Below are 21,954 nucleotides of genomic sequence, written 5' to 3'. Positions count from 1 at the left end.
TTTCAGTGTAACTGAGTGTGTTCTCTTCTTTTAAGGTCTGCATGGAAATTCTGAACACATACTTAACGAAAGCCTTCCAGCAACGGGACCCGAGGATCCCGTGGGGCAGCCTCAAGTACCTAATTGGAGAGGTAGGGGTGAGCGGGGATCCTTCTGCAGGTGCCTCTGGAGCTACAGAGCTGTGGCCTTGTGCCCCTATTTTCCTCTGAGCCCTCAGAGCCAGCCTCTTCTGCCCCTGTTCCCCTTGGGTCTCTGTGACATTCTCTCTGCTCTCACTCAGTTGTTATTTGTCCTAAGTGAGCTCTATTCACACAGAGGTTCCCTGAGCTGGATCCATGGCTGGGGATCCAGGCTAGGCAGCCTCTAGCCCCTTGCTTCCGCTGTCACTGTGTACAGAGCTCACAGGAAGCTTCCCCGGTGGTCTGTACACGGCTCGAGCAGTGACATCAATTCCAAAGACAGAAGCAGCTGCTGGCTTCTTTGGCTGTTTGATGTGTTTGGGGGACTTTACTTGCTGCACAGGGGCCACCAACACTTTCTGAGGGCTTCTTATTGCTTTGGGCCCTATCCCTTGGGAAGCCAGCAAAGCCACAGATCAATTGTGTGAACAGTGGCCCAAAAGGTTATGCAAGTCAACAGGTTCGAGCCTTGCAGCAGCCAGGTTGTAGGAGTCTCTTGACCCTGGGTGCGCCTCTGGCCCCGGGCCCCCAGGGTACACACAGTAGGTTCTGAGCTCGTGGCTGGCTCTCAGGCCCTCTAATTTCAGGTCATGTACGGAGGACGGGCCATCGACAGCTTTGATCGCCGCATCCTGACCATCTATATGGATGAGTACCTGGGGGACTTTATTTTTGATACTTTCCAGCCATTCCACTTCTTCCGGAACAAGGAAGTGGACTACAAAATCCCTGTTGGTGATGAAAAGGAGAAATTTGTTGGTGAGATTTCTCAAGACATGAAAAGATTTTCGAGGCTTTTTCTAAGGCAGACCATACATTTCAACTGGTTCCTCTCCTGGTGGGGCTCCGTGGCTGGTCAGGTGTGGTCTGTTAAGCCTGTTAGGTGGCTTGGCAGACAATTCCTGGCTGCAGAGCTGATAGAGTTCAGATTTCCCATCCTGCAATGATGCTAAATAAATCAGGGTCCACCTGGAAGGGCAGAGTGGCCACAGTGAAGCTCACTGAGCCATTTTCAGAAAACATGAATATACAGCTGGACTGGGTGTGGTAGTGTAGAATTTTTACATTAAAAATGTCATTGGCCGGTCATGGTGACTTGCACCTGTAATCCCTTCTTTGGAAGGTCAAGAAGGGCAGATTGCTTGAGCCCAGAAGTTCAAGACCAGCCTGGGCCACCAAGCAAGATCCCATCTCTACAAAAAATAAAAAATCAAAACAAAAACAAAAACAAAAAATTAAACAAAAAACAAAAAATAAAAAAATTAGTTGAGTGTGGTAGTGAACACCTATAGTACCAGCTACTTGGGAGGCTGAGATGGGAGAAATGCTTGAGCCCAGGAGGTCGAGGCTGTAGTGATCAATGATCACGTCAGTGCACTCCAGCCTGGGTGACTGAGTGAGACCCTGTCTCAAAAAAAAAAAAAAAAATCACCCTCTAAACAGTAGAAATTAGTCTTGCATGTCTGAGGACTTTGAGGCTGTGGGCCCTGAGAAAGCACAGGTGGCTAGATAGCGCCACCTCCATTGTTCTCTTGATTGCAGAAGCCATTGAGGCCCTCCCGCTTGCCAACACGCCAGAAGTGTTTGGTCTCCACTCCAACGCTGAGATTGGCTATTACACACAGGCGGCTCGAGATATGTGGGCTCACCTGCTGGAGCTGCAGCCTCAGACAGGTAAAGTCTTACTCAGGACGACTTCATTAGTTTGAGTGGGGTTTTACGATTGCTTCTTGTAGCTCTCCCACATTGCTGATGACTTTCCCAGAACCGGAAGGCTCAGGAGGCTCCAGTTCTACACATAGATGCCTTGCTTTCTCTGAAAAGTGTCCTGGTTTTAGGAGAATCCAGCAGTGGCATCAGCCGCGATGACTATATTGGTCAAGTGGCCAAAGACATAGAAAACAAGATGCCCAAAGTCTTTGACTTGGACCAAGTGAGGAAGCGCCTTGGAACAGGAATCTCCCCCACTTCGGTGGTGCTCCTGCAGGAGCTGGAACGCTTCAACAAGCTTGTGGTCCGGATGACCAAGTCTCTGGCTGAACTTCAAAGGGTGAGCCTGTCTCTCACGTGTAGATTACTGCCTAGGTATGTGGCGCCTGGGTTTCTGAGAGCGTGTTGCCGATTGCTCTTGATTTCTAAATAGGCCTTAGCTGGAGAAGTTGGAATGAGCAATGAGTTAGACGATGTGGCCAGGTCTCTTTTTATCGGGCATATCCCTAATATCTGGAGAAGGCTTGCTCCTGACACCTTAAAGTCCCTTGGAAACTGGATGGTCTACTTCCTGCGGCGGTTCAGCCAGTACATGTTGTGGGTAAGAGGCACGTCACTACCTCCTCTCTGCCGATTCAAGTGTCAACCTAGACTTCCTCAAACCACCTCCCAAGCCCCTCTTTCCATGTCCCAGCAGTAACCTCTGTTAAAGTTTACTGGATGCTCTGGAAATGGTCTGAGATTCTTACAAGCATATCTGTATCTTTCGTTTTTCCTTTTCTTTTTTCTTTTGAAGACTCTGAAGCATACTATGCATACCCGATTATTTTATCTAAGCGTGTATCTGGCACTTGTTCCATATTAGTACACAGAAAGCAAGCTCGTTCTTTTTTAGAGTATGCCATTGTACAAATGTTCCATATCCTTTCTCTTCCTTCTGTATCCTGAAAATATGGTAACTGTCTACATTTAGGTGGTTACCATATATATATATATATTTTTTGCTAATACGAATAACATTCTGGTGCACATGTCTATGAATATGCATAGGGGTGTATTCCACGGATAAATTCTGACAGTGGAAGAGTTGGATCAAAGAGCGTGTGCATTTTAAATTTTGATAGCTCTTGTTGGATGGTTCTTAGAAAGGCTGAAACCACAGTCTATGAGAGTGCTTCTTTCCTCACCTCTGCAACACTGTGTTCTTAACATTTTGGATCACTGTCTCCCTGATAGGTGAAAATAAGATCTCATTGTTTTGCTTTGCATGTCTTTATGGTGAGCCTGAGTGTATTTCGCATGCTTTACAGATATTTTGTGTTGGCTTTTTCTGTGAATTGTCTTTTTGTATCTGGATTTCATTTTTAGTAAGGTCTCCATCTTTCTCACTGATGTTTAAGAGCTCCTTGCAAATCAAAGAAATTAGCCCTTGGTCTGCTGTGTTGCAGATATTTCTCCCAGCTTGTCATAAGTCTTGACTTTGCTTACATTATTTTTTCCACAGAAAAGCTTTACATTTTTATGTAGTCAAACCTACAAGGCTTTTCTTTGTTATCCTGGGCTTTGTATTTCCTACTCCATGATATGAAAGCATTCATTGGAAATGTGGCCTAGTACTTTTGTGGTTTTATTTTTATATCTAAATCTTTGATCTATCTGGAATGTGGCAGTCCAGATTGTTTTTCTCAAATGGGCGGCCAGTTGTGCCAATGCCATCTTTTGCCACTCAGGTGAAATACGTCTTTTATCATAAACTTCCAGGCCAGCTTTGACCTGGCATTGGATGGCAGCCCCAGGCTCCCAGCACTTGCCCTCTCTTCTCTCCAGGTCACCGAGGGCGAGCCCAGCGTGATGTGGCTCTCGGGCCTGCACGTCCCTGAGTCCTACCTCACAGCGCTGGTGCAGGCCACCTGCCGGAAGAACAGCTGGCCGCTGGACCGCTCCACCTTGTTCACACAAGTGACCAAGTTCCAGGACGCAGATGAAGTGAATGAGCGGGCGGGACAAGGTACCATCAGCTCGTCAGGGATCCACAGCCTCTCACTTAGGATTTCTCTCCCTGAGCCACCTCCAAGTCAAAGGGATAGGCATAGCGTGGGCCTCGATGGGCCAGGCCATGTTTGAAAGACAGCCTGCTGCAAATATTTCCTGTGTCTGTGCACTGCCCATGTCGTAACACCTCTGAAGGTGGATACAGAAGTTTCTCTTCCACTTTCTCCGTTGAGACCTGGGGTCTATGGCAGGGGAGACCTGAACCATGTTCACTCTGCTAGCTCATGGGAAGTGGGCTCCTAGGGCAGAATTAGCTCTTGCAAAAACCATCAGGTGGCTTTCCTGTAACCTCTGACGGGGCCAGGGGCATGGGAGCCACAGAGCAGTATGGACTAACTTGGTTGGAACTCTTTGATTATGCCATAATTTCAGGTCCCTTAGACACTGGTTACTGACTGTGTAAACGAGAGCTGGAAACTGCTGTTTCCCTGGGGCCATGTTGTCTTAAGAGTTCATTTAACTGCAAGGAACAAAAGCTCTTTTGAGATGGCTTAAGGAGTGGGGACTTATAGTAAAGATGTAGGGACTCTCCAGCTCTCAGTGGCGGGGGAGCTGGCAGGTGTCTGGGCTGCCACTCTCTCTGGGGCCACAGGCGTGGGCTCCTCTCTTCTCCTCTTTGTATGTCTGCTGGGTCCTCCTTCCCGGGGACCACTTTCTCTGTGAGGCCTCCACTTCCTGCTCCCCAGCCACTTCGGCTCACAGGGTAGCCGGGGTTGCCATGGTGCCCATTCTGACTCTGGTGCCATGTATCTTCCTAGCCTGGGGGCCCAGGGTGGTCTAAGTCCGTCGACCTTGGTGCCTCATTCCTGGGGGAGAGGCCACCGCCCCGTACCCACTTCTCTGGGCCATGGGGGAGGGCCACGGGGTGTCCTGTCTGAGCCACTCCTCCACAGAGGGAAAGTGGGCAGGACAGAAGCGCTGGAGAAGGGCCTGGGCTGTCCCCAGGGCGCTGGGGAGGAGGCCAGCCAGTAGCTTGTGTGTGTCGCTGTGTGTGCCTGATGGCAGGCTGTGGATGCTCCGGTTGTATCCAGTCTCTTCCTTGTGTCCGTAGGATGCTTTGTCTCAGGACTGTACCTGGAGGGTGCTGACTGGGATATAGAAAAAGGATGTCTTATCAAGAGCAAACCCAAGGTGCTGGTTGTGGACCTGCCGATCCTGAAGATTATCCCCATTGAAGCCCATCGCCTCAAGCTGCAGGTGAAGGCCCCAGCCCCTCCTCTCTGACACTAGAGCCCTTCCTCTTCTGACTGTAGTTATGGCTGAGGTGGTTTCCAATAGTCCTGCTTTTAAAGACAGGGGTGCCTAAGCTTTATGGGCTGGGGAGAGTCTTGCAGCCGTGATAAAAACTCTGGATAGCCGCTTCCCGGGAAAGGCGCGGCTGCATGTGTGTGATGCCAATCCTTCCAGAGGTGTCAGGCTCAAGTTGTGATCCTGTGGTCAAGACTAACCAAGGGGAGACTCCCTCCCTTCTTGCAAAATGCTGCAGATGTTGCCTGAGTCATAAGGTGGTTCCCTCTGGTGTGGACAGCAGATGCCTTCTGCTCTGCCTGGGCCCACTTTTAACCAGTGTCAGTGTGAAGCCAGGTCCCCGTGAAGCTGGCAGAGGGTGGCCCTGCACAGCCCCAGCCTCGTGCGTTCTCAGATGCAGTCTTGCACAGGGGCCCCTGTCAAAGACTTACACTGCCCCTTTGCCTTTATCCCTCTGCACCCTCTCTCCATGGGGGCACCTCACCTGCCTCTCCCTTGCAGAATACCTTCCGGACCCCCGTCTACACCACCTCCATGAGAAGGAACGAAATGGGAGTCGGCTTGGTTTTTGAAGCTGATCTCTTTACCACGAGGCACATCTCTCACTGGGTGCTGCAAGGAGTATGCCTCACCCTGAATTCTGATTAACCTTTGGGTGAAGAAAACTGCTTAATGAATTCGGAGCCTCGGGCTGGTTGGGAAGAGTGATAGGGTCTGCTGTCATTTCTTGGGGCCTCTCAAGAGGCAAGAGGGGACTGGCACTGATTTTCATTTGAAATCAGCCATTTAAATCTCTTTCCATACAAATTAACCTGAATGGTTTTATTTTAATACTACTTTTAAAAGGAATTTATATAATCAAAAGTAAATATTGGAGAGTATTTTAAGATGTGTGTTTTCTTTTCCTTCTCAAACACCTGATTAGGCAAAAGTGCCTGAAATACATAGCATTGGCACAAGTGAGAATCCTAATGTCATTTCCAAAGGTGTGTTTTCAACGATCCAGGTCTGTTTCAGCAGATGCTCCTTTTTGGCAAGAAGGGCTGATGATGTCCGGCACACAGCAGAAGTGGCCAGAGTCACCTGGAGCCACTTCTCCCCCTTCCAGAACTCTCTGGCCCTAGCTTCTTTGGCTCTGACCTGCTACAGTGACTGTGAGGTTGTTGAGCTTAGTGTTTAGTTCTTGCATGAGCTTCTACCCCCAGCCTGCCTGGGTCTGTGTGGGGTCAGGTGAGGACATGGAACCTCCAGGACCAGTGGTCACTGGGCACCCGTTCCCTCTGTGCACGACGAGGCTGGCCTGGAGCCCTGGCTGGCCACCTGGAGGCAAGGGATGGCTTCACTCCATGAGGGAGGGGAGAGGCTAGCAAGGGCAGCACAGTGGGCAGACACCATCAGAGGCAAAAGCAGCTTCCCACAGAAGCTCAGGAGCGCAGCACATTCTAAGGACTAGCTCTGGGCAGGGAGGAAGCAGGAGTGGTTTCTGGGACCTGGGATTGCTCTCCCTTCTGCAGTCTCCTAGCCCTCCTTCAGGTGTTTAATAAATGACACAAAACAGAAGGAAGGCGGGTTTAGAAAATAAAGTTTGTTGGGATCTTAAACATTTTGGATAAAACTAACAAAAAAAATATGAACACACATTCAGGTTGTGGTGCCATGAGGAGTAGCGTCATCTTATTTAGTTCCTTGAGATACACGCACGGCTGCTCGGTGATCGGTGCCACCCTGGGAAAGGTTGGTCAGGTGACGACGGGGTCTCCAGGAGGAAGTTGGGAGGTGACAGGGGTCTCCAGGACGGAGCAGCGGCTGCTCGGCCAGGCTGCCCTGGAGCCTGAGGATAAGGTCAAGGTTGGTATGTGTTGCTCCGACTTGAGAATTAATTAGGTGTGTGACTATGTGGCATTGTGAACATCAGGAGTGACGCAGCCGTGGCCTGGGCTTTGTCCGCAGCGCACTTAGGTTACACGGAGCGGGATCAGAAGCAAGCAATTCGGCACACAGGCGTTTGGCCACAGCAATTAGGAAATACATATTCTGCAGCAGGGACACAATCATATTTTGGTGTGAAGAAGAGGGCAAGAGGAGCAGAAGAACTGGTCGGTAGGTGTGAAAAGAGTTTGGCATGCATGGGAATTAAACAGAAAAGGTGTGGCTGAGATTTCCTAGTGGTGCTCACAGTGCATGGGCAGCGCGGGGTGGGGCCCGGCGGGCTTCACACAGTTCTGTCCGTCCCTGAGTGCTTCCTCACCTTGCCTCCATTCACCTGGTCAACAGCCAGGGTCTTCACCTCGGGCTGGGCCTGCGGCGGGGTGGCGTGGTGGATCCGATGCGCCACCCCAACATGGGCCTTGTGCGGCTTTTCGCGGGCCGGGCTGTGCTGCTCGCTGCTTCGGTCAGAGGCGATGGGGGGGATGACAAGGGGCCTCTCTTTGATGAGGTGGACCTCGGCGGACTCCCTAGCCAGTAGAAATGGGGTAGGGTCGGGCATAGCATCCACTGGTTCCCGCAAAAGAAGTTTCCTGCTCTCTGCCCCGAATCTGTAGACCTCTTCAAATTCCGGGTGCAAGGGGGCTGAGAGGCTCTTTTTCATGCGGCGGCGAGGCGTTTCAGGTAGCTTGTCTTTGGGGGGTGCTGGCTTGTAGCTGGCCAGCACGGGGCTCCCTGACGGGCTGGCATCTGAGGTCCCACTGGAGCTCATGAGCTTCTTCTTGGCAGCGTGCAGCTGGGAGGTCAGGTAGGCAATGGTGCTGGCCCGCTGCTCCAGCTCGCTAGATAGCAGGGTCAGCTTGTGACTCTTGGCCTTCAGCTCCTCCAGGTACTTCTTCTCCCGCTCCTTGATGGTGTTCTCCAGCACTGTGATCATTGCGTTTTTCTGCTCCAGTTCTTTCAACAACTCAGCATTTTCGTTCTCTTTCACTTTCAGTTGGGCTTCCAGCTCTTCACATCTTTTCTTTAATTCGCTGCTTCTAGAAGTCCCATCTCCTACAAGAATAAGCCGAGGAAGTAGGTGAACAACTCATTAGACTGAGGCTGAGTGGTGAGGCCTATAGGGCAGGCAGACCTGTCTGGTGGGGGGCCCTGTCTAGGCAGTGGGGGCCCTGGAAAGACCCCTCCCCTCCCCGAGGTGGGGAGATCAGGGCATCTCAGAGGCCCTTTCCAGCTCTTAGTTCTCTGGCTTACTGCATAAAAGAATGTCTCTGAACCTTAAAGATCCTGAAGTTAAAAGAGGCAATTGCAGAGTATTAGACCTCAGCAAACACTTAGGATTAAACTGGCCGCAAATCCTTCTGTCTGTTCAGATGGCATTTATGAAATGCCTGCTACATTCAAAGCACTGTTTTGAAACTCAAATGTTCAAAGAATTCTCCATGTCTATTGCATTAAAACTCCGATGTTTAGAGGAGAAGAGGTGTGGTGCTGTCACTCTGCTCTGCCGCTGGCCTCCTCTCTCACCCCGCTCCCCGCACCACACACGCACATCTCGCCCCGCTCCCCGCACCACACACGCACATCTCGCCCCGCTCCCCGCACCACACATGCACAAAGACTCTTTCCCACTTCCTGCTCAGAGTGAGCTGCTTCATCTCTGTGGCTGCTGCCCTTGGCCCCTCGCTGCTGCCCTAACACTTCGGGCCTCTGCCTCCTTCTGCTGTCCCTGGGTGCCTGTCCTCACCCAGTTCTTCAGCACATGCCAGCTGCCTCCTTCTCCTGCTCCTCTGGTGACTGCAGTCCCTGGTCACCTCACACAGCGCCCTTGGCTCTCAACCCTGGGTAGTCATCCTGCTCCTCCTAACCTGGCTGGCCGGCTGGCCATCCTCCTTGCCTGGCCCCTGAGAAGTTCTTTCTAGACTCTTCCTTGCTGGTCTGTAACTCACCTTGAGTGAGTGTCAACTCCCGATGCAGTGTCTCCTGAGCACCACTTCTCTAAGCGAGTCTCCATCAGACACACCCTCAAGTCCAGATAGCTGCTCTGCTTCCTGCATCTTGACTCTCCCAGGGAGACTGGATGCAGTCGCCATCCCCAGCCTCCCCTCCCTGACTATGCCCTTCTGCCGGCTGCTCAGTGCTGCCCCCTCCCTGCTCCTCCAGCCGGCCTTGGTCCCACCTCCTCTCTGATCTTCCTTTCAGTCCCTCCTGTATTTAGGAAACTTGGTCACCCCTCTAAGTATTCTTGTTCTCTGTTCAAAATGGTTCCTCACTGCCTAATAAAACCCAAACTGCCAGATGCCTTCCAGTTCCTCAGTCTGTCCCGGATGTTATCTGCTCCCACATAAATCAAAGCTTTCATCACTCTCCCTAAGCCGCCACCTCTTGTTCTGTCTCTATTGTACCCTCTATCCTTGACCTAACTCCAGACGCACACCCAGTTTCCCTGTACCAACTCCACCACCCAGGGCCTGCCTAGGCACTGGACGCCACTGGATGTCTTTCCCAGGCTTCTGTCCCACTTTGAATTTTCCCACCTGCCTGAGCCAGCAGCAGCTCTGCAGCGTGTCCCGCCAGCCAGACTCGGAGCTTTTGAGGGCCCACGGCTGACTGGACTGGTCTTGTGCAGGGCACTTGCATGTTACAAGCTCACTGCAGGTGATGTGCACTCCTCGACTTAGCATGGGGTCACGTCCCAAAAAATCCAATGTAAGTTGAAAATACCGTTAAGTCAAAAGTGTGTTTTTGGTATTTTCAGCTTACCATGGGTTTCTCTGGACATATCCGTGGTAAATCGAGGAGTGTACTGAATGTGTATTGCCCCATGCAGTTGAAAATTTTTAAGTTGAACCATTGCAAGTTTCTCTTTTTAAAAAACATGTCTGTGTGTATATATGCAGGTATAATGTCAGCAAATGACATCCCTAAAAAGGATGTATGCAGTATTACCTTTCATGAGGTTTATTTTTTTGCCAAAAGGAAAATGGATCCTGAAACACAGTTTCAGAGGTAAAGAGAGGGACAGAGACACACACATATGACTCTATAGACACTGTAAGACCCAGGAGCCCAGCTACCTGGGCTGAACCCCTGCAACCTGAAATGCTGACCTGGGCATGGCACTGGGCCTGGTACCCACTGTCCTTCCCCTAGGGCCTGTGGGACAACCACCCATGCCTGTCACAAGGCCTTTGCTTTCAGCCCACACTTGGTTGGACAGTGGGCCTTGGGCTCCTTCCGAGGAAGGGCTGCAACCTCAGGCCTTCAACCACATCCCCGGCCTGCTGTGACCATCCTGGGATTTTCTTCCCCCAGACAGTGCTGCAAAAGGTTGATGGACGTTTGGAACATTCAGGAACAAGGCTCTCCCTGGGCTTCTCTCATGTCCTGAGGGGCAGCCCACAAAGGCAGAAGGCCCTGGCAGTCAGACTGCGGACTTGGATTTGTGGGGCACCTGTCAGATGAAGATGCAGGTTCAGAGATGTCAAAGAACTTGCCCAAGGCCACACAGCCCCTCTGAGTCAGAGCAGAGGCCCGAATCTGGGGCTCACTAAGCATCACTCTGGTTCTTTTGGCCACAGCATCCTGAGAGAAGCTTTTCCTGGACAGACACTCTCCTTATCATCCTTCCTTGAGAGTCATCTAGCTGTGCTGCCTTCTCCTCCAGGGTGCAGCCTTGGCTCTGGGCTGATGTTTGCTGGCCCTGACTTGAGCGGGCCGTCCTATGGGAAGGAGCTGGTGCGACTCCTCCTCCATCCCCAGCTCTGGAGAGCTGCTTCGGTGACTGTCCTTCCTGGGAATCAGCACCTCCTGTTTTGCCAATTTCTTGCTCTTTATAGAAAGCTCCACTCTACCTCCTCCTCTGTACATACCCCCTTTCTGGAAATTTCAGTCTTCCCATGAAAGCTTGGTGCACACTGAGCTGACAACAGCAACTGAGGCTGGTCTCCAAACGCCACACTGCTGAGCCTGCCCGAGCGTTAGGGCACCGCAGCGCTTCTAAACCTGCGCTCCCAGGGCCGGCCCAGATTTCTGGGGTCACAGCCCCCAGGGGAGGGAAGCCAAGCGTCTATGCTGTACCCTGGGTCCCGGAGCTGCTTGGAATTGGGCAAGTTTTGGGTGCACTAATGTAAAACAACAATTTTCACCAGTGGGAGGGGAGACACCCCCACTGGAACCACCTGAGAGGCTTCTGAAACTGCCTCTTCTAAGACACAGCCCTTGCTGTGAGGACCCTGCTGCTGCTGGGAGCACTACATCAGGTGGGTGGGCAGGCGGGCGGCCTTGGGACCTGGGGCTGAGAACCTTGACTGGAGAGGCCACAGGGCAAAAGTGTGCTTCTTCAGATTAGCCTGGGCCAGGAGGGGACAGGGAGCGAGGACGCCCTGGCTTCCGTGACACGGGTAGCTCCTTTCCCAAGGCTTCAGTGGTGGCAGGTGTGGACGCTGGAGGTCCCCAATGTCAGGTTGAAACCCTGTTCCTCTGCATTCCCAGAGGCCCAGCTCCCGGTCCCAGGGCTTCGGGGGAGGTCCCTGGTGTCCCTCCGCAGGGAGACTTCTGAGGACAGGCTCCTGTTCCACCACCCCAAGAAGCCCATGGCGCCTTCCCTACCACACACAGACAAAAAGACATCTGGGCTCCTGAGAGGCACAGTCAGGAGGCTGTAATATGAGCAATGCAAATGGAAAAAAATCAGTGCTTGGTAATCCGCTAAGGCGTGGTGGAAATGGTCCGTGTCTTTGACAAGGAACTGGACACTCTCAGGAATAATAACTGCCATTGTGAGGCCTGTTTAGAAAAAGGCATTGTGGGGATGGAGAAGTTCTTCTTCAAAGTTTCTTGAAACCATAAAGAGCTTGTCATTTCCTTGCTCTATGTATGTCTCTATGTATGTTCTCATGCAGCTGCTCTGACTTGCCCCGGCATGCCTGGACAGGGCTAAGTGAGTCCCGGACCATAGTACATGCTCTTCCTTATTTGGAAACCCTCCTGACCCTCTCATGACTAGCCTCCTCTCTTCTTAGTCCTCTTTCCCCTTTGCCTATTTAGGAAAGTTTCAAGCTTTTAACCAATCGAGTTAAGCTTAGAATGTGAGGTCCCATTCCAGCCAATGGAAACGGGACACAGTCATAGGGTAACTGCATCAGGTTATGAAGATTATAAACGTCCTCGTCTCCTTTGTTCGAGTGTGCTCTCGTGGCGAGACTGCTGGCGAGTTGCACCCTTTCTGCAGAAAGTAAACTAGCCTTGCTGAGCCATCCATTGCCTTGGTGTGTTCTTCCTGACGTGATAAATCCGTTTCCAACAGGCGTCTCTGCACAAACATGGATTCAGCACTCTCCAAATTCCCACCCTGTTCTGGGGAGCAGGCTCTTTGCAGCAGGCACAGAGAGCCCTGGGAAGGCCTGGGTTTCTGTCTCTCCTCCAGGAGCCAGCAGGCGGATGCCCTTTGGGGTTCCCTGAAGTCCTGGAGGATTCTGGATGGGGGAAGGTTCTGGGGCTGTAGTCCAGAGAAAGCCCTGGATCCTCAGGGAGCTGTCTAGTAATGTGACCGCTCGCCCGCCAGCATTTAGTGAGCAGCTGCTCTGTGCCAGGCCCATGCCAGGCGGCAGCGACACAGAGGAGCGGGGGCGGTTCTGCCCAATGCTGCTGCTGCTGTTCCTCCTCCTTTTGGGTTTAAGTCACATCTATTTTTATGTCCTGATTATACAAGGAACACATGTTCATTGTAGGAAAAATCAGAAAACATATAATAGGCATTCCAAATATATGTGTCAGTCAAAAGAAAACAAAATCACTCATCCCCCTGCCCACTAATAACCACTTGCCACATGGAGGGATCCAAACATCCTTCTCATCTTCCCTTAGAGAGCTCAGGCCACACGCGTTAACTCTTCCTAGCAAGTGTGTGACTAGTGAAAATGGCACCGACACGTACCACAAAGGGAAAGGTACTGTCATTTACTTCTGGGGAGGAATTCTTACCTGTCTGTTCCGAACTTTTGACTGTCAGCTCATATGTTAAATCTAAAAGGGAAATGTTACACATTAATTCTGTTACCATACATTTCAAAATCTTCATCAGCTTTGAAAATGCAAAACCGACGCCCATGATTGGCCAGCAAGTCCTACCCAGACAGAGCAGGGTTTGGCAGCAGGAGAGGCGAGCATGAGAGCAGCAGAAAAGATCAGGGGCTGCTGTGCTCCCTGGGGTCAGAGGGCACCCTCTGTTCCCCCAAACTCCCTTCCCCATTCTCCCATGACATAGCCCAACCATCCAAAACAAGTCAGCAGCTGGCTCTATGTATTACACAGGTTATATCTTGGTTATCAGTTCCAAAATGCATTGGAGATTCTAACCATTGTATTTTAATCTCTTAAGTCCTCAGTATGCCAAGAAAAGGCTTTGCAGCTTTATGCTCAGTGCATCTTGATTATGCAATGAGGATGATACAAGGCATTCAGATGGACTCCTGCAATGACGATGGGAGCTGGGGGCAGGGCAGGCCTAGCACGTTCTGACGCTGCGCTCTGCCGTGCCCCATAGCTGCCCCCCCGCCTGCTCGGGCCTGCTCCCCGATGTACCTGTGCAGTGCTGCTGCAGCCGCCTGATCTCGGAGTGCAGCCCCTTGAGCGTGCTGGCATGCTCCCGCTGAAGGAACAGGAGGTTCTTCTGTGCGCTGTGCAGCTGGTTCTCCAGGTTTGTGGCTGCCATGCTGACATCCAGGGGACCTGTGGGTAACACAGACCCTGGCTGCGGTCCCTGAAAAGGGTCCCAGGGCTGCCTGTCCTCCTTGGCTCTGGGTGCAGAGGGGTGTGCACCTCCCAGGAGAGAGCAGAAGGAAACCACAGCGCCTGAAGGGCAGGGCGCGGGGGCACCAGGGCTACACTCCCATCACTGCAGGGAGGCCCCAGGCCAGGGACAGCAGCCTCTGCTTCCTGAGCACCTCGGGGTGTGCCCTAGCACTTAGCACCACGCCTCGCACACGAATGAGTGAGGCCCACTCCACCGTACAAAGTCACTTCCCTTTACACATGAGGAAACAGATCAAGAGGCAGATTTGTGAGCCTGGGGTCACACGGCCAGTGAGGTATGGAGCAGGGATTCTAATCCAGGGACCCCTGTTTCCAAATCCTGTCCTCTCCACGCACCACCTCACCCCAACAGACTGTGACTGACCAAATCACTCCCAAAAGATTTCCCTGACCAGGAAGCACTGACAGCTTCCTCATGGGAAACGGTGACACCTGGGAAATGGGCCAAACATTTCCTCTAAATGGCATCTGGAGCCAGCCAAAGTAAGGAGGGAGAGCTGGGCTGAATTCCAGAGGGAAGCCCCCTGCACTTCACAGCACAGAGAGGAGCCACAGATCCTTCTTGAGAAGGTTTGAGAATGTATCTCATGGGGCCAAGGGGTGGCGCAGGTGTCTGGAGTCTGTCCCCAGTGCTTGGCCCCTCCCAGCCCCAGCTTCCAGCATCTGATGCTCACTCAGGGCCCCAGACTCTACCTTCATCGTAACTCGAGAAATGTGGTGAAGTCATGGGTCTTTCTGGAAAAGCTACCAGAGTAATTCAAGACGCTTGTACAGCACTGAAAAATACTGAGGATGAAATGTGGGTTATTTGCTTATAAATTATTATCGTAAACACAGAGCCTCAGAATGCATTTTTCCTAATTTGCTATTCCAGAGAACCCTCTGCAAAGGAGGTACAACTTCTCAATGGCTCCTGGGACACAGCCCATTTGTAGGATGCCACAATAGGACCGTTTTGGAGACCCTGACACACCCAGGCTGTCACTGCTTCAGACGTGTCAATTGCTTGTCAATTATCTGTACGACCAGTGATGTGCATGCACACTAGCTCTGGAGCTAGGACGAGTTCATAATGAACTTCGGACATACACTTTCATCACACAAAGACACTTTCCAGGTGCTGCTCAGGGAGAAAGCCACAGACTCCACTCCAAGGGCAACCTGAGAACGCAGAGAAGGAAATAAAACACGACGGAGCTCACTAAGGGGAATGAACGGTGACACATCCTAAAAAGGACCAAGAAAAAGGAGAAAATTAAAACAGCGGACGGAGCTTCCTAAGGCGAATGGACGGCTGTGACACATCCTAAAAAGGACACGAAAAGAGAACACAAGAGGCCCTTTCAGTTGGTGACAGAAACTGGCAGGAGAGGGCCGTGGCCCCGGAACACGGCAAGTAGTCTCGGGGGCACCTCGCCATGAGCAACGATTGGGCAGAGCTGATCAGAAGCCTTGAAACTGGTCATCTCTCTGAACTAGCAATTTATTTTTAGGAACCTGCCAAAGGAAAATTACTCCTTTGGTGTGAAAAGAGGCAGCTGTGAGAATGGTCACTCTAGTGCAGTCTGCAGTTGGAAAAGACTAGAAAAAGCTCAAAACCGACAACAGGGAGTGGGTTAAACCTGAAGGCGGCCATTTCTAGGCATGTTTCTATGAGACAAAGCATAGATCTCCCTGGCCTTTGACTCCCCTCGCACCAGGGTGCAGACCATGGCAGAGCTGAGTTTCCATCAAGCAGGGCTTTCCTCCGTGGAACTGTGAGCAGCCTTCTGGCAGGAGCAAGAACGGATGTTTCTGTCCCCAAAACCGTCTCGTGCTGTAACCACAAACTCCTGTGTAGGCTGCTGGGCCAGACACTAGTTTCTAAGTGGAACCCCACAGTTCCTGAGATCCCAACACTGTCTGCACAGTGTTGGGGGGCGCTGACCTTAACAAAGGAGCCAGCTACGACAGGGCAGGTTCAGCATGTGGAACGTGTGCCGCGTGCTTGCTGTGGAAAGGGCGAGCGCTTTCTGACCCTGCCTGTCCCTCACAAAGCAGAACGCTTGAAAGCGAAACAGCCTCAGTGTCAAAGGAAGGAAGATCCCAGGAGCGCCTGAGAGCTGTCAGTAGCGGTGCCTACGTTTTCCTTCGACTCAGCAATACGGAGTCATTCACTCTGGCATCAATTCGAGCACCTCACCTGGAGGCTGAATCCCAAAGAGCTGAAAGGGGTTTGGAAGTGAGAACTCTAGCAGAGCTGCCTGACCACTACTTTCAAAGGACAGACTCCAATCCAGGATTCTGTTGGCTGATGGAAGAAGCAGAGCCCATGTGAGAAAGAACCATTTAAATGGGATCCAAAATTTAGTAGGTCTCAGATGACAGGAGAGCTGCCCTAGGCCTAGCGTCCTACCTCTCACAAACGCTGTCCCCAGCTACACAACCTGGGGGTGGACTTGACGCTGGCATCCCCTGCCATCCACTTCCAGTCCATGATGTCGCTGGCATCCTGCTTTGAAAGCAGTTCTCAGATCCGTTCAACTGTACCCATTGCCACTGCTGAGGCCGTCCTCACCCTCACCCGAATCCCTGCCAGAAAGCCTCCTCTGTCCTCTCCTGCCTGCTCCATTCTGCTCTCCATGTGGCAGCAGAGTGATTTGGTTTTTTAAATTGAGACTGCTTAAAAACCTCCAACGGTTCCTGCTGCTCTGAGAATCGGACTGGTCTGCCCGGCCCTGTGACTGGCCCCACCACCCTCGCTTCTCCTACCCCCAGGGCTCCTGGTGGCACCAGCTTTCCTCCGGGTGCTTCTCCCACCCTGGTGCCCTCTCATGGCTCCTCCTCTGCCCAGAACACTCTTCTCGGGCCTCTCTCCTGCCCACCTCTCCTGGGTCTGCACTGTCTACTTATCCTTTAGGTCTCAGTAAAAGTTTACTTCCTCCTGGAAGCCCTGGTCCCCAGACTCGGCACCTGGTGCATTACCACCCTGTCCCCAGTTCTAGTCTGGGTGTCTCTGTGAGGGTAAGTGTGAGTCTATTCCCCACCTCCTCGCACAGACTCCAGGCTGTTCACTGCTGCACCTTAAGCCCTAGCACAGTGCCTGGCACCCTGGAGGCCTGCAAATGGGCCCTTGCTGCCAGTCTGTGGAGTGCAGCTGTGGTGCCAGGGGAATGTAAGGGCTTCAGGGTTGAAAAGCCTTTGTTTCCATGGGCTTCCTATTTAGGTGCTTCCTTTACAGGCATACCTTGCGCAAAGAAAACAGGATATACTAAAACACCCCGAAATGACACGACCACCTCACCCGCCATGGTGGCACAAAATGGTATGCACCTATATGGAGAGGTCAGTATTTTCTTCTACACACCCCATGGGGGCAGAGGGGAATGGAGTAAAAGTGTTGCCAGCAGCCATCCCTATCATAGTGTGGTATTACATTTCATTTGTAACAAATTTAAATGTGATTCAGTAAGTACTCACACTCTAACTGCCTTGGTCAGTCAGCAACTTTGAATCATAACAACACTGTATTTCATTAATCCACTGTGCTAACTGCGGAAACACAAAAGCGTCCTTAAAGTGTCCCATTATGATGGGCAGACAGCCTGGAGAAGAAAAGGCAGGCGAGCAGGGAGAGTATGATCACGTATCGCGTGGAGCTCGCCAGTAAGCGCTGGTGAACCGCTTGGAGCCCTCACAGTGGGGGACAAAGGTCTCCTGGCCTGGGGCATTTCACTGACTGTCACTCTCCCCTTCTTCCACACTCTGTGCTGACTTAAAAGGCCCTGACATGGAGATGCCATCTGTGCAGGGCATTCTACAGCTGTTAGGATATTCCTGAATAAGACAGGTCCACTTGGGGCCAGGGAAACAAAGCACATCTCCAAATGGTATCCAGATTACTCAATTATTTTCTCATCAGCTCAAAAGAGTAACAATATCACTGGCTTTCTGAGGGCAAAAGAGTTGCCACGGCTTAAAAGACAGTGGTTTTCTCCGTTGTGATCCTTCACTACTGAAGAGAGGTAATCATGGTGATGGTGTCACGCTCCCAGTACTGTGGCATGACTAAAGCCACTGAGGCATCCTGTTTAGGCTGAGGAGACCCAGCCAGGAGATGCACATAATTCAGAGGGAGAAATGGAGTTGGTCCCAAGAGACTTAATTCAGTATCAGACACGCTTTAGAAACATGAAGGAGCATTCATGACAGATCCGTAATAGGGTCAGCGTGGCGGATGACAGGAGAAAGACAGGGCGTCTGCTGCAGATGAATAACGCCGCCTGCTGAGTAAGGGCACTCACCCCATCTTAGCTGTGTGTCAGCCAGGAATGGAGGGCAGCTCATCCCGCCCGTCTGGCAAAATGCTTGCACTTTCTGTGTCAAAAGGGCATATGCTACAAATTGTGTGCTCTTTGTACTGTAGCGCTCCGTCCTGGGGCAATCCAACTTTGTTCCTCAGCGTTGCTGGGAGCCATCCACAATCTTACAGTTATTTGCTCAACGAAAGGCGGCAAGGCCAGGACACTGGTCCTCTTCCCTCCTTGAGGATGCTGCCCATGGCTGCAGATCATGGGGCTCCAACTGACTATCACTTCGGGGCTTAGTCACGGCCACCAGGGGCCAGCCCCCCCAGGTGACTATGCACAGCTCTGGTGGTTTCTCTCCCCAGAGAATGCCAGCAGAAGCAATGCAAATGGGTACTTTGAAGGTCAAAGTCCTGCTGAATAGGTGACCTTGATCAGGACTCAAAGGTTAAGCCACACGTACATTTTTTCCTATGGCAAATCCACCAGGTACTAAATTAATTTACTGTTCACTCTACATGTTCAGAAAATTAATACTCAAAAAAGTCTTTTCATTCCAAATCCTATAGAGGTAGGCTCTGAAGATGTGGCAAGACAGCTTCCTGGGTGGGGGCGTGCACTGCTGTCATTTCCTAGTGTCAACGTGTCTGAGGAAGGCCCGGCCTGGCCAAGTGCGCTCTCCAGCAGCGTGAGGACAAGGGGCCCTGTGAACAGCTCAAGCCGAATTCCATTTTCCTTCCAAAGTGCTGTCCCTTTCTCTCAGGGCACTAATGTAACATGGCGACGTAATTCTATCCATGGACCACCTGACTTGCCTGAGCACAGTGTTCTTTCACGTTACTTACGTCACTTGCTCTTGCAACCCACCGCTGGGAAAGAGAGGACGCTATCCCATAAAAAGAGAGAATACACACCAATAAATGTATCTAAGCCTTGCTGCTTCTCCTAGCCCGCAGGTGATGTGGTGACAATCCTGAGGTCTGGGGCAGATTTAATTTCATGCAGAAATTCAGATGCTTTCCAAGTTGTGCACATCAAATCTCTAATACTTTGAAACTGCAGAGGAAAAGCAAACACAGCCCACAGAAGTAGCCTTTTGGCATGGAAGGGAAGGCAGCATTTCTCCAGAGTCCAGAGCACAGGGCCAGGCCGTCAGAACAGCACTGCTCGCACGGAGGCTGGATCCACTGGCTCTTGAGGGTCCACGTTAGAAAATCACACAGCTGTAAAGGCACTGCCGACCACCCAATACGGCAAAAAGACTCACTAATGACTCTTGCTCGTAATACCAGCAAAGGTTCCTAGGAAGCTGGGTGAGGGTGGGGCTCTCTGGGCCAGGCTAGCGCCTCAACAAAGCAGCAAGGCTAGCTTAGGAAGAAAGCACAAGGTATTCTACCCTGTAGCAGGTGTGTCCTGGTTCCTGGGATCCCAGCAGGTGCCCAGTCCCAGGGCCAGGGGGCAGACTCATCCTCTTCCCCTGCAAGCCAGGTGGATAGGAGTCCTCTGGGGGCTGAGTTAGCAATAGGCTATTCCTGGGAAAAGCAGCAGCACTCGGCTGCCAAAACAGCTCTGGTGTTACCCGTGGGAGGAACCAAGGCCAGACTTATCTTTCCCCTTTTAAAAATATGCCTTTTCCTTTAGTGTCTCTCCTGTGTGCACACCCTCCTTGCACAAATTTTCATGGTCAAGCACATTTCTGATCACGTTGCATCTCTCTGACTTTCTTGGGACCAAGCCCCACTTCTCCAGAGGCCCTCCTCAGTCTGCCCTTCCCAGCTGCACCCCACGGGGTCCCCTCAGGGCTGTGTGCTTGTCAACACTGGTGTCCTCTAGCCCCTGGCGTGGCCTGGACCCCTCCAACACAGGGCCTTTGCACACCTTGTTCCCTCTGTCTAGAACTCTCGTGGCAAACCATTCCCTGTCCCCTGCCTCACTAACTTCCATTCTTCCCGCACATCTGAACTCACATATCACGTATGTGCTGCAGATAATTTCCTACCGCTTCACAAAGAGCTAAACCAGAACTACACTGCATTTGCCAGAAAGCACCGCAGCAGCATGAATCTGAACATGACCTCACCCCACCATTTCTCAACATTCCAGAAGCAATATTCTGATGTATTCCTGAGACATTTCCTGGACAAAAAGAAATGGAGTATCTTTGGTAGGAAAGGGTCACACCATTTAAAAATGGGAGACTGTTTCTGGGCAATCAAGAACAAACTTATCTTTTAGTTGAACACAAAGCCTGTGGAAATAGGGTAATAATTTTAGAATCTAAAAAAAATAGCACACTACCACTCAGGTGTTAGCTGTGAATTAGTTATAATGAGCTCTTTTAGATTCTAGTCATGAATAAGTTATGACCATTCACATTTGGTTCTCTCCTGCCATGAACACCGGGAGCCCCGCCGCCCTCTCTGTGCACTTTTTGAAAGGCCCTGACCTGGCAGCACTGCCTGGCCTTTAACAGGGCACAGTGTCTCAGCGTTTGTGCACAAGGACCTCTGGGGGCTTTTCTGTGGGAACTTTCTGTACTGCTCTGGTGTCCTATAGCTTAAGCGTTGCCATCAAGAAAATGAAGTCTGGCCAGGGAACAAAGGCAGCAATTGCAGTGATTGAATGTAACAGGAGGAGAAAATGATTCCTAGCAGGGAGGTGGTTTTCTAAGTAGACTCATGGAGTCAGAAAACATTGAGGGTAAATATTCAACATCAGGCATCCAACACCCCTTTGTTTCAAGATTAAGAAACTAAGGCCCAAAGAAGATCTGCTTAACACAATGGGATCAAAGAGACTGGCGTGGACAAACTCGAGACATTAGGCCACGCTTGGGGCGGTAACTGACCCCTATCTTGTTACCTCACTCATCGTGATGTCTGACTCATGGGGTGGCTTTAAGTGCTAAAAGCAACCAGGACGGTCCTAGCATAGAGTAGTGCTCAATGAATGTTAGCTATATTATTTTTACGTAAACATTGGTCAATAGTCCTATAAATATACCTCAAGATTGTTTACTTAGTCAACTAGGGTATTTCCTGAATATTATCTAAGTATGGAAATGAGCTAGCAAAGAAATTCCAATTACTTCCAAAGAGGGAAGGATATATTGGATTTAAGGATATATTCTTAAATGCAAATAGAAGCATTTTCTGGGACCTCTATCCTCTATTTTCACTGGAGAAGAGCCATTCAGGGAGGCAACTAGAGAGGCAGGCAGAGCAAGGCGCCCTGAGGGACAAGAAAGCCTGCTTCTCCCTTTGAAACCATCTGCAGTACTTCAGGAGGCTAAAAAAATGGTCCATGGCTAATTAGGCCATCAACTCTCGATCCCAAATACCTGCTTTTAAGAAAGGTCACTCACTGTCTCTGAAAATGGATACTGATGTTACCTGAACTCACCATCACCTGGATAAACTGTTTTGCATGGTAGGACCCTATTATTCCTACTTGTACCTGTATCTAAAAAATTCAACTAGTGAGTGAGCTGAAATCTCTAAAAGTTAAAGCAGCAATACAAAGGGACAACATTTCAAGGAAGGGTAAGTACTCAACAATGACTCCAGGAATATTTTGGTAAAAAGAGTAAACACAATTACAAAGTGGAAGCAAACAGCAGAAGGCAAAGGTGCAATTATGTTTTAAAAAGATAAAACCTCTTGTTGATTACTCATTCTTAAAGAATTAGGTTTTTTTAATCTGGCAAAAACAGGTGTGGTTGAGAGCTTAGCACAAGA

The 21,954-nt window shown here is 50.9% G+C and overlaps 2 protein-coding genes across 3 annotated transcripts in view; one reads left to right on the top strand and one right to left on the bottom strand.

Annotated features, from left to right (window-relative positions):
• The window catches only part of DNAH10 (dynein axonemal heavy chain 10), a 189,967-nt gene extending 183,891 nt beyond the window's left edge, over nucleotides 1–6,076 (top strand). The window contains 8 exon segments of the mRNA XM_017888965.1: nucleotides 36–131; nucleotides 767–938; nucleotides 1,722–1,853; nucleotides 2,018–2,229; nucleotides 2,323–2,490; nucleotides 3,717–3,897; nucleotides 4,993–5,138; nucleotides 5,691–6,076. Coding sequence (XP_017744454.1) covers nucleotides 36–131; nucleotides 767–938; nucleotides 1,722–1,853; nucleotides 2,018–2,229; nucleotides 2,323–2,490; nucleotides 3,717–3,897; nucleotides 4,993–5,138; nucleotides 5,691–5,837 — 1,254 coding nt within the window. The 3' untranslated portion in view covers nucleotides 5,838–6,076.
• A 678-nt stretch (nucleotides 6,077–6,754) lies between these two features.
• CCDC92 (coiled-coil domain containing 92) overlaps nucleotides 6,755–21,954 on the bottom strand; it is a 35,068-nt gene continuing 19,868 nt past the window's right edge. Inside the window, exons 2-5 of one of the 2 annotated variants that reach the window (XM_017889778.1) lie at nucleotides 14,625–14,717; nucleotides 13,701–13,847; nucleotides 13,101–13,142; nucleotides 6,755–8,171 (exon numbers count right to left, since the gene is read on the bottom strand). In XM_017889778.1, coding sequence (XP_017745267.1) covers nucleotides 7,402–8,171; nucleotides 13,101–13,142; nucleotides 13,701–13,847; nucleotides 14,625–14,658 — 993 coding nt within the window. In that variant the 5' untranslated portion in view covers nucleotides 14,659–14,717 and the 3' untranslated portion in view covers nucleotides 6,755–7,401. The remainder of the gene's footprint in view (nucleotides 8,172–13,100; nucleotides 13,143–13,700; nucleotides 13,848–14,624; nucleotides 14,718–21,954) is intronic. The other variant, XM_017889780.1, reaches the window with a different exon arrangement.

This window comes from Rhinopithecus bieti, unplaced genomic scaffold (assembly GCF_001698545.2).
Source record: "Rhinopithecus bieti isolate Rb0 unplaced genomic scaffold, ASM169854v2 scaffold_574, whole genome shotgun sequence".
Taxonomy (NCBI): Eukaryota; Metazoa; Chordata; class Mammalia; order Primates; family Cercopithecidae; genus Rhinopithecus; species Rhinopithecus bieti.
The sequence above is the reverse complement of the archived record's forward strand: the minus strand, read 5'-3'. Positions and strand labels throughout refer to the sequence as shown.